At 43.6% G+C, this 12,955-nt stretch overlaps 1 protein-coding gene across 1 annotated transcript in view; it reads right to left on the reverse strand.

Moving 5' to 3' along the window:
- LOC147707026 (uncharacterized) overlaps positions 1-12,955 on the reverse strand; it is a 686,292-nt gene that overhangs the window by 73,222 nt on the left and 600,115 nt on the right. The window contains exon 16 of the mRNA XM_086925617.1: positions 5,958-7,391. Within this exon, the coding sequence (XP_086781743.1) occupies positions 5,958-7,391 (1,434 nt within the window). The remainder of the gene's footprint in view (positions 1-5,957; positions 7,392-12,955) is intronic.

A 12,955-nucleotide genomic window follows, 5' to 3' on the forward strand; every position in this document is an offset into this window, starting at 1 on the left:
GAACGACCCTAGCGACACAGTGGTCAACAGCCTCAAAAACGTCCTCAACGCCTTAGACCTCAAACAATTGTGCAATAGCCCTACACACAACAAAGGCGCAATCTTGGACTTAATAATCTCTAAGACTGATTCCACCCATCCGGAATCGATCCTCCCTTGTGACTGGTCTGACCATCACATCATCACCTTCTTCATCAATGAAACAATCAATCTGACCTCAGCACATGCTACAAAACCTATGGTTTGGAAAAGGGACTGGAAAAAGCTCAACACAAACACTTTACCCGCCTCTAGCAAGAATCTACTTCTACCCCCTGCTGGAACTTCTAATGTAACTGACCTCACCAACCGCTACCTAGACTCCATGACCTCAATATTTAATGAACTTCCTCCCCTGCAACTAAAGAGAGTCTCCACGAAAGAATCTAAACCTTGGTTCAACGGTCTCCTTAACGAGGACAGACGATCTCTCAGAACTGCCGAACGCAACTGGAGATTTGTACCATCCGCCAAGAACCTACTGACTCTAAAAAGAAAGAGAAATGCTTATTTTCGCAAGGTCAAACGCACTAAAGCAGACTTCTTTAGCCAACAACTTGACCAGGCAAGAAATAGACCCAAAAAACTTTTTGAATTAATCAAAACGCAATCTCATCACCCTCTTGATCTAACTCACCCAAAACCATTTTGTGATAACTTTTCTAACCACTTTAACCTAAAGACGGAGAACATCAAGAAAGATCTCCTCAAGTACCTAATCTCTCACTCTGGCCCCCTCACCAAATCCCCCCTACCCCTAAACGACTCTCAACAATTCCCATCTAGGTTTACCGTGAAAAACGAGGCAACATGGGCATATTTTCACTCCTATTCTGAAAAAGCTATAGGCAAATTTCTCAGTGCCCTGAAACCTTCCAATCACCTTTCTGACCCTCTCCTTGCAAATGCGGTTAAAGCTCTTACACCTATGCTACTACCCATATGGACCAAGATCATCAACCGTTTCAACAAGGCTGCATCCCGGACTCCCTAAAGATAGGGCAAGTGTCTCCCATCCTTAGGAAACCCACAGCTGACCCCATGGACCTCAACAACTACCGCCCTATCTCCAATATTCCCACCCTGGCCAAACTTCTGGAAAAATGTGTTCATCATCAACTGACAAAACATATCGACCCCTTCAAGTCCTAAATAAACACCAATCCAGCTTCCATGCAAATCACAGCACGGAATCAGCAATGACACACATCATTGATGATGCACTTCAACTACTTGATCGTAACAAAGCATTCCTCCTCATCCTATTAGACCTCTCCTCAGCGTTCGACACGGTCAAACACGAACACTTGATAGACCTGTTGAAACACAGAATGGGTCTTTCAGGACCAGTGCTCGATTGGTTCACCTCCTTTCTGCAAAACCGGACTCAAAAATTCAAGATCAACAACACACTGTCCAAACCAGTTCATCTCACGCTAGGAGTAACACAAGGTTCCTCATTATCCCCTACACTCTTCAACCTCTTCATGGAACCACTCACCGATCTGTTACAAACATCCAAAGTGCAATTCCACATGTTTGCAGACGATACCCAACTCTACCTCAAGATCAATACCTTGGACGACATTACCTTGCTCAACAATACTCTTAAGACCACCCAAACCTGGCTGGCAGTGAATCACCTCAAACTGAATGACTTAAAAACTGAATTCCTCCTCATTGCTCCTCCCGCCAAAGTCCCCACTATGCACAATGTATAAAACACCTTACAGCACTTGATGTTCAACCAACCATTGTGGACTCGGCGAAATCACTGGGTATAACCTTGGACTGCAACCTCAATATGCAGAAGCATATCAGTAATGCAACGAAGGGAGCAAACTTTCAGATCAATACACTAAGGAAGCTTAAGCCCTTCCTACCCCCAAATGACTTCAAGTTAGCGGTTCAGACCTTAGTTCTACCGCGGATGGACTATGGCAGTGTCTTGCTATGCGGTCTCCCCAAAGCCGCCACAGCTCCTATTTGAGCCTCCACCAACGCGGCAGTGAGACTCATCACTGGCTCGAAAAAAAGGGCCCACATCTCCCCGGATCTAAAATCATTAAACTGGTGGCCATTTGAAGCCAGAATCCACCTGACAATAGCTTGCATGACGCACAAGGCCCTACAACATAGTGCTCCCAGCTATATCACTCAAAAACTCACAATATCTGGAGGATCAAGATCAACAAGAAGTGCGGAAAACCTCCTTCTGAAACTACAAAAATTCAATAAGAAAAAAACCTATAATCGTTCCTTTTCTGGAATGGCACCCAGGATATGGAATGCCCTGCCACCAGAAATTTGACGGAACCCCTCCACCTCTTCCTTCAAACTGGAAGTAAAGGGCATTCTTATGGCTAAATTTACGTAAACATTGCCTCGCTTAACAGTGGAGAACCCCATTCTATTTATCTTACCTACCAATCTAATGCTTGACTTTTCATATGTTCATTTATTAAGATTTTTGACTTTATTCTTATGGTCCTGCTTATTTTTACTGTTTTGTTATCCCTATACATATTTATTGTAATGCGCTCTGATATAACCATAATGTTTGATCTATCCTTTGTTCTTTTAATAAGCTTTTTGATTGTATTCTTATGGTCCTGCTTACTTTTATTGTTTCGTTATACCTATACTCATTTACTGTAAAGCGCTCTGATACCCGTAAGGGTCTAGTTCGCACTATATAAAACTTTCAAAAAGAATAAATAAATAAATAAGGGGGGGGAACGAGTGGCACAGAGCAGAAAATGAGGAACAAAGAGGGGGAGACAGTGGTACAGAAGGTAAAATGGGGCACAAGGGGGGGGGGGGAACGAATGGCACAGAGGAGAAAATGGGGCACAAAGAGGGGGAGACAGTGGCACAGAAAGCAAAAAGGACGCAGGACACTTACCAGAGGCAGTGGCAGCGGCAGCAGGGGCACACAGTCGGAGCTGCGTAGAGGGGAAGCGACCTACCGGGAGGGTCAGGGGTCACTCTCCTCACCGTGCAGCGTCTGGCATATATAGGGAGGAGCAGCTGGGAGGCGGGAGCAGCGAGTGGGCAGGGGGCAGGACCGCAGGGGGCACAGCGGTGGGGAAACAGTGGTACCGAAAGCAAAATGGGGCACAAGAGGGAAGGAAAGAGGTGGCACAGAGCAGAAAACGAGGCACAAAGAGGGGGAGACAGTGGTACAGAAGGCAAAATGGGGCACAAGGGGGGGGGACGAGTGGCACAGAGCAGAAAACGAGGCACAAAGAGGGGGAGATAATGGTACAGAAGGCAAAATGGGGCACAAGGGTGGAACGAGTGGCACAGAGGAGAAAACGGGGCACAAAGAGGGGGAGACAGTGGCACAGAAAGCAAAAATGACGGAGAACATGCAATTTTAAAAGACCTCATGCCATCCACTCTAAAAATAAATGTTTTTAATAACACGTATAAGGAGAGAGAGGACTTTTCGTTCACTCCCTACACGTGTGTTTATGGTTTGCCACTACTTGGATGGGTTTTCCATTACGGCCATGGCATTTGTGGGATGATTACAGTATCACATTAGTTGTAAAATGTCTCTACAATGCAATACTCTGCAGTGTATGACTTAAGTTAATCATTTACACTGTAGACATCTGACATTTTTTCACAACACTTTTGTGGGGTACAGCTAAAGTCTAATAATGCAGTCTGTTGATCAAATGGTTCATGTTTTTAATATTATTAAGGTAAAAAATATTATTGAATTTTTATTTATAAATTATTCAATTTCTTCACCTACCTGATTGGATATTTTATACTGCAAACTGTGAGCAGCATTGAAAATAAAAAAAGCCACGGTGCAAAAAAGCAGGTTTTGTTAATGAATGCACATATGCGTGCTTCTCTTTAACAATGCTTAGATTTTGTAAGCAAGTGCACTAAATAATTTAGAAGATTTGTAAGCAAGAGGAGAATATACTTCAGGAGTGCAAACTAGTATACATAGCATAAAAAGGTTATTATATACCCTAAGGTATGTAGTAAACTGAGAGCTCCTATTATTGAGTGCATTGACTACTGTACATTGGAATACCTGGACATGAGAGTGGCATATATTTAGTTACTAAATGTGAATAATAAACACTTGTTTGGGACAGGTTTATTGCATATTCAAAACACAACACTCTGGAAATAATTTCTTTTACTAAACATTAAACACAAGCACCGGGGAACCATGTAAGTGTATGTGATGAAAACTAAATTCTAATTTTTGTTGTGATAATTAATTATTTACCCAAAAAATAATGCTGGTAATAAGGCATAATGATTAGAGTCAGAATATGATCAATATAAATGGCAATCTAGTGCTTGGGATGGGGACAAATGATGACTGAAAGTGATAAGTGGACATTCTAGGACAATATTAGATTATTTCCAAAATATTATATGTTGATATTTGAATGATAATTTAGGCTAACTGAGGGAAATCATTTTTTGATGATATTATGGCTTATATTATTACTGTGGAGAGGATGTTTCGTTGATGCTGTGGCATTTACTTCACTGTTCATATGGCAACCAAATTGTTTTCTATTTACAGCCCTTTGTAAATTAATTCTCACCAAATATAACTACAGTTTGTGAGTCCCAACCGGGCATGATCTGTCTTTTCTATTTCAATGGATTTTCTGTGCAAGGGCTTAGATAGCAAGAGTTGTGTAATGTTTAATGTTCGAATCCTGGCCCGTCATGGTAGATTCCTAACCATTTCATGCTACTAATTATTTACGTTGTAGAAGAAAAACAAAATAAAGTGCATGATAGTAGTCAACAGATTCACTTTATGTGGCCCTATTGACTAAGGTAAATTTATATGCTCAAATTTACTCATGTTTAAATGTACTCTCATGTTTAGGAGTAACTTTACTACTTTTGGATATTCACTATTTCCAAGTGTAAAGCTACTTCAAAATGTAGTCCTCATCCCCCCTGAAACAACCAGGAGAAAGAGGTTAATTTATGAGTGTAAAGCTATTACTAGTAGTTTTTGAACATAGGCAGAGGTCATCACCATCAGGACAGAGATCTCCCCATGGTAAAGTATACAGAAGAGTAAAAATGTTTATTAAACTTTTGCGCACATGTTCGGAGATCTCCTCAACGGGGGTAGAGATCTCTGTATAGAAAATAAAGGAGTGATGAAGCCAGACGTCTCCTCACTTGGGTAAGTGGAAAGCATTTTGTATTATGTAAGTAGTACTATTGTAGTACTATTAAACAGACCAGAAAAAACAGTTTGTGAATAGGGGCCTGCACTGTTTAAGAAATGTGAAATCACAGGTTATTATGTCAAACTAACTGTATACCTAAAAGTGTCACTGGCAATAAAGACTATGACCGTTTAGTCTCTTCTAGGGAAAAATTAGAAACTAAAATGCAATTCTTGGTATTTATCCGAACTTTCCAGGAAAACAAAAGTCGGAGTTACCACTTCATAAGTAATGTACCTATGGGTATTTATTTAACCAACAGTGAAAGTATTTAAAAAAAAAGGTGATAAGAACGAAATACTGGAATCTGGCAAATTGCTTGTGCCCTTGCGTGAGCAGCTCATCCAGTTCTTGATTTTTCTACAAATTCTAGACATTGTAGCATGCTTTTTTTCTAATGGAAGAAACAGGACAACAAATCATGGAATGCAAAGAAAAGTTCCTGAACTGGATGAGCTTCTCACACATGACTGGGACATTTGAGACATGTGCAAAGTGTTTGTTTTAGTTACACAAAGGCTCATGATTTAGCTGATGATTTCAGTGAGATGAAGCTTGCTGATGTTTCGAAGCCATCATTTTATCCTTTTATAAAGATTGTTATCATGTTTGCAATCCAAAGAATTACACTCAATGCATAACGATAAATATTAAAGAATTGGCAAGACAGCACAGACTTACCTGTAGTGAATTCAGAATCGTAAATATTACGTTGAGCGCAATGGTATTTGTTATCAGAGTCCCTATTCCAAATCCCCAGGTCAGGCCTAGCAATGGTGTTAAGACGGCGACGCTTTTAGCAATCTTGACTAATGCGTTCTTCTCTTCTGTTCTTTGCCTATTTCCAAGAGAAGGCCTCAGTAGTGTTATGATGACCACAGCAAGTATGATAAAATTGACAGCAACAATTGTTAAGGCGGGTACAACAAAGGCAAGGAATGCCCTGGTATTCATGATGTTCAGCCAACAGGTATCGCCTTCTCTGTAATAGTTCTGTGGCCTTGTAGCAGCTACAGTAACTATAGATATGATGAGGGGGCATCCATAACCCAAAGAGAAGGCTATTGCCATCATAGTTGTCCTACTCATATCACTCAAAACAAACACCAGGCGATAAAAGAGAATAAGGCCCATGGTCAGCATCCAAAAAAAAAGTGCAAGGTAGAAAAAGTGGGCAAAAAATGTAGCAGCATCACAGGCTTGTGATGTGCTGGTGGTTGCATTGGTGTAAGTTTGATTGGACAGTTGTGGTGTGAGGCTTGCTCCAATGATGAACCAAATATCTGCAATCAGAAGCGATAGGGCAATGTTGACCATGCACACATGCCGCATGAAGGATGTTTTATTTTTGGTAACAGATTTCCAAACCAATGCCTCAATTATGAGGCAAATTACTAAGCTTCCCATGGAAATGCCCACACCAATGTAAGTGATGTACTCTAAGGCTTCCCTTTCTTTTTCTTTCGGTATTGTATTGCCCCCAGGTGGCGGGGTTGAGTAGGGCGAGGGGGAGGATGAGGAGGACATTAATACTGAGAAGGCAGTCAAGTGATCGCATGTACATATAACTTGATTTCCTTGTTCAGTGGCTCTGCATCCCTCTGTGTCCCAATCACCGGATCCGTTGGCTTTGAACTTCCAGAAGACACACGAGGCATCAGATAGGGAGCGGTTGATTTTATCAAACGCCATTGATATCTTAAAATCTTCACTTGAATTAGTGCCGTTCTGACTCGTCACAACAGTTGACATCACCAAGGCATTCACAGACTTTTTGTCAGTTGCTGTCAAAATGTTATTCAGCTCGGAATAAGCAATGGTAATTAAACTGGAGTTGATAATAGTCGCCAGCGTCTCGTTAGCAATGAACACCTTTCCTGTTGTATTTCCAAAAGCAAAGTTTTTTTCATAGCTGACAGTCTCATTAGTGACAACAATTCCTTTCAAAATGATGGTCTCTGTCTCTAGTGGGATGGAGTCGGTTATCTTAAGCCCTTGTGAGAATGCCTCTGTGGACTGAAGCAGCCGAGAGACGCCCTCAATCCTCTTTATTTCATTCACAGCTGCCCACGTGTCTTGCTTCTTCACAATCACATTTGCTGTATTGAGAAACTTCTGTAACAAATCAAACAAACAATAAGGCTGCGTGACAACACTGGTAATTCGTACAACACGTGCGCAAACAAAAGTACAAAGAAGTTCTTGGAAACGACTTGCTATGAAATCATAACTTTGCATCATACTGTAGTGTTTATGATTTGTGGCATGCAGAAAATGAGAGGCCCCAGGTTCTAGGCACAGAAACAATGTAACAAGCAAAATCGGATAATTACTCACCGAGGAACGGAACTATTTACAGAGGGGCATGCAAAGTTTCCACGTAAAGTAAAAAAAAAGCTACATAATAATCCAATACATTCTGTAGTAAATTGGCGCAAGAACATAAATGAGGAAGCAGGTTACCTTCAATGGTAACATATAATCTTCAATAGCACAGAGTGCATGTATGACAGATTGAATCAAGTGACTTCGACAGCATGACGCGGTTTAGTTTGTTTCAGCAGTCTCTGAGATTAGGAGGCAGATCTGAGGTTAAACTGAACTCTAGTGCAGTATTCTTTGTGTCCAATCGGGGCTTCATTAATAATTGTAACCTATTTTTTTTTTAGTTTTAATGATTGCCAAAATGTAGAAAACATACTATGAGACTAGGCACAACCGCAGTCATTCTGTTACAATTTCGTCCATAAATAAATACTTAAAGGCACTATGAACCAAATACCATAGCAGAATACATCTGGGAAAGTAGTCTATTGACCTATCAAGGACACATTGGTAAGCAGTGTAGAGCAATTAACATTTTCATAATATATCAAGATTATTGTGGCATATATTGTGTACCTCTAAGATCATGTAGACCAATTTCACCCATAAGGCTCATGCTCTATATCTGTCAGCCATTCAAGGTCATCACTGCATTCTCTCCTTCCATCTCACCTGTATCTTTGCCTATTAGGTAAGTCTGGTATGGACCTCAATGGTTCTTGGGGCGACTCTGGCATGTGAGTATTTCACTGTATACATCTGATTGTGTGTTACAGTAGACCACATCTGTGTGCCATTCCTCGAGTGTTGGGACTGGACCTCAAGCCCATCGCATGCCACCCGGCGTGTAGCCAGCAGTAAGCTTATAGCGACCAATCTCCGGACTTTCCTGTCAATGTTCCTATCATAGCTCAGCAATGCTAGCATTGGATCAAACGCTAGGGATGACCTCCAAATTGCAAAATTCCATTTGCCAGAACTCATGTACTCCACGGCAAACCACGCACCAAGTTCAAATCCAGACCCATTCTCCCACACTTATGACATTCTGTTGAGTCACGCAATCCGTATCTGAAAAGTCGCTCTGGCGCATAGTAGACTCGGTTGACATACTTAAAATGTATTAGTCTTCCATTTAGTGAGACCATCTTAACTATAGTACAGCAGTACTGCCAACATTTGTCACTGATGATCCTATCTAAATATTTTTGCCAATCAAGTTGGGTCTTTGGCAGTACAGGTCTTTGTGCTTCTTGTGCAAATGTGTAGAATTTCACTGTCAAATTGATGGGAACATCAACCTGCAATAGGGAGGACAACGCCGGCATGTCTGGAGGTTCCAACCAATAAGTCGTGTAATGTATATTTAGCTCTATATTATTGGAAACAAGTTTGAGCTGTAGGTGCATTTTTTCCTATCCTGACTCAAATCCCATCTACATACCTATCCATCCTGAAAAAAGTTTCCCATCTTACTGATTCCCATAGTGTGCGAATCTCGTGCCACGCCTTTTTCCTGACACAGAAGACTCCACCAGGCTTGTACTGTAACATTCAAGGAGTCAAGACTGCTATGGTGTCGTCTGAGGTTTCGAAACAGTGTCTGAGGGAGTGCACGAGGGTCCATAGGATCTCTCACAATGTCTAAATGTGGTAAGTCATGTGGGTCCTATATCCAGTAGTATGCGAGCATGCTCTGTGCCACTTTATAATACAGCTCTAGATCTGGCTCGTTTAGGCCATCCATGTTGTAAGACAAGGTGAGTACTTTCCACTGTACTCTCGGTTGTTTTCTTGCCTAAGACAGCCTTATAAAGGAATGCAGGTTATTGAACATTGCACGTGGCAGAAGCATTGGGATGTTTTGGAACAAAAATAGGAATCTGGTTAGCGCTATCATTTTCAAAGTGAATATGCACCCAATTAGTGACAATGGTAGTTTAATCCAGTGCTCCAAATCTTCCACTCATTTTGTGGCGCCTTCCCATAATCATCTAAAAGCACTATTGCCTGGCCAGTGTGGATTTATATCCCCAGGTAACATACTGAATCTGTCATCCACTGTATGGGATACTCCAATGATATCAGCGTCGTGGAGGGGGAGGGAAACATTATAGATTTATCCCAGTTAAAACAGAGGCCTGAAAAACCTCTGACTTGCACTACTTTTCTAAGTAGAGGTGTAAGATTGCTCTTCGGTTTGCAGATATAAAACAATGTATCATCAGTATATGCTGAAATTATCCGGAGCTTGCTCGAGACCAAGATGGCTGCTTGAGTCTCGAGCTCCATAACGTCGGCACATTATCCTCAAATTATGCGGCAGCTCACTGCTCAAACGTATATGCCTAAACTAGATTTGTGCACCGGACCACGGCTGCACTGCACGGTGCTCACCCTGAACTCCCCGAACTCCCCCGCCCCAGTTCTCACATAGAATCAGCCATGCCTCTCTGGATCCCCGGGCTCGATTGCAGCGGGGGTGAAGCTAAATCCGGATTAGTGTGGCAGTGGATCGCGGTCTCAGGACGGCTCCCTAGTCCGGGGAGCCTGGTAACAGCAGCGACTCGCGAGGGGCAGCCCCATCATCAGCTGTACGGAAGGGCGCCCCGGGCGGAAGAGGAGGAAGGAAGAGTGACTCCAGCTCTGAATTTCCCGGAGCCGCAAACAGTGCGGTGACCTTCGATGCGGACTGGGCCGCTGGATATGCGGCACCCAACTGGGGCTGAAAGTGGCAGGGACAGCGTGAACACCCACCGCGAGGGCGGCGGACCGGAGTACAGCACTGCCAGCGTGAGTAGTGCCCGGCGGCTGCGAGTTGCTAGTTTTCTGTAAGTGGGCGGTGATTCCAAGCTCACAGATAGCAAGAGGGGGCCGAGATCCGCAGGCAGGCACCGCCCGGCAAACATCAAAGGGGAAAGCGAGGAGCGGTGGAACACAATGCACAGGGGCGCAATCCCGGCCCAGCCGACCTCTGGGAGTGTTTGATTGTGACGCCAATTCACTCCTGAAGTGTGGACACTGAATTGAAGATACCTCTGTGGGGTGCAATAGTGGTCTAGTACATCCCCAGGTCAGTTCATCAGAAGGCATTATGGGCAGAGCCGAGGCAGCATTGAGGAGGACGGCTGCAGAGAGGCATTGGGGCAGGAGCATGTGCTGGCATTGTGGGCAGAGATGAAGCAGCATTGAGAAGGACAGTTGCAGAGAGGCACTGGGGGCAGGAGATTCACAATTTCACATGCAAAATCCCCATGTGTGCAATATTCCTCTCCAAACGTCCCATTCACCTCAAGTCATAAACACATCAAATCAGCACCTGGCCACGTTAAGTCCCCAGCGCATCGACAACATCGTGTCAAGCCCTCAGCACACTGCATTTTCACCACCACCAGCAAAAATATCATCCCCTCAAAAAACAGCCAAGAAAACCGATCCGAACGACCAGCTCTTAGCGGATCTGTCTTTCTTCTTCAAAAACACCCAAAAATCCCCCAATCATACTCCAAACATTAATTCCAACAAAGAAGACTTAACAGCAACCGGAGTCTGGCCACAACTCCTCCTAACGTTTCAACAAACAGTCAACGCATTAAATTATCACTCGGACAAAACTGGACGTGCAGGTTGACCTTTTGAATACTCTAGCCCTGTTCACGGCAGGGATAGATAACAAACTCGACAAATTGAACAACCTAATATTAGGAGCACAAGCCTCGACCAAGCTCGTACAGTCGGTCTGCTGTTGCTCCCCAATCATTGATTCACTTTCTTCGATTCCAGACTTTCTATTCAGTGTCATAAAGGAAGTCAAGTCGCTGAAGGGGGGTAACTCATCCACAAATTCTGGTCTGCAACAGCAAAAACTATCGGTAACGGACCAAGACCCTGCTAACCCATGGCCCATTACTAAAAAAGGCATTAAGCCAAGTGGTGGAACAGACCAAGTACAAACCAGCTAAATGATCAGCCAAAAAGCGGACACCTCCAACCAGCAACAACGGGTTCTGACCTAACTGAAGTGACGAGTGAAAACACCGGGGCTCCCACCGGACACACAACCCGCATGGATAACCCTGCGACCAGGTCAATGGCCAGCCCAGTGACCCTGGTACCCTCCAAATCAGAAGCGTTGTCAGCCCCCCCGCCACCATGCAGCAAGAGAGAGCGCAAACGACAGCGCAAACATAGAAACAAAACAAGAGCCAAAGCAAATGCCACACACCAGGACTTCTTTCCCCTCTTTGCGAAGGCAGTTGATAAGAAAGCCATAAGTGAGACGGATGTCCCACCAACTTTAACAAGTCCCAGTGCCTCCAAATTAAAAGGGGATTTACCAGCAAGCGCCACCCAGCCATCCTCGGGGGGTACCCAAGGTCTAACCGAACCAGCTATGGTAGCAGCAACTGAAGAATCAAGCATAGCTATGGAAAATCTAATGACCAAAACCGTTAAGCCGAGCCCAACAAGGCCCACAGTTACATTAATAAAATCTAACCCAGTGTCGGCCACAACCCCTCCCCGCGTGGACACCGTAAAATCAAGAATGAATCTCACTAAAACAATTTACAACCAAAAAACAACTGTGCCCAAAACCAGTCATCTTTCATTGAAGGTTCCTAATTGTCCAATGCAACAGGAGCAGAAATCAGACGCAGGCCTGTCTACTAACAAAATCAACAAGTCTGCCCCAAGCGTACCCAAAGAAGAGAATAAAAATGATTCCTCACTCTTCCACATCTTATTGGCACCAGAATATAAATCAAGGGGTCGGCAAGATATCCTCAACAGATCTAACATAATAAAACTTGTGGAAGGCATCCCGGGGTTCGCAGGCCTGGCATCGGAGGACATAGAATCCATCGAATTTCTCCCACCAAGAAGCACCCAACCGTCCGAGGTAACGCTAGTGTCACTCAAGTCGGCCAGCTGGGCAGGAGCCTTTTTGAACCACAAGACCACCCTTCGGGACTGGGGCATTAGAGTGTATCCATATTCCACTCCAGGTTACCCCATCTCCCTACTAACCCAGCCCACACCTCCTCGAAATGTTGGTACTATCAGACCAGCGCCCTATCTCAGACCGTATTCGATCTTAAAAAACGCGGCAGGATCCGAGGAACTGTATAAAATTCCTCCAACTGTGGTCTCCAATGCCGACACAAGTCTAGGCTGGGAATGGCTCCCAGCAATCTTGTCAACCAAAAGCTCAGATTGACCTTCTGAAGTAGAGTGTTCTACCCATAACCACAAACTCCAAGCAATGCCAATTCCACCAGTAGTTCCATCTATAACCGCTCCTATTCCAGAAGCTGACTCCATCTTTCTTATATGTTCTTGGAACATTAGCGGCC

This window comes from Lissotriton vulgaris, chromosome 6 (genome assembly GCF_964263255.1).
Source record: "Lissotriton vulgaris chromosome 6, aLisVul1.2, whole genome shotgun sequence".
In the NCBI taxonomy this organism is placed as follows: Eukaryota; Metazoa; Chordata; class Amphibia; order Caudata; family Salamandridae; genus Lissotriton; species Lissotriton vulgaris.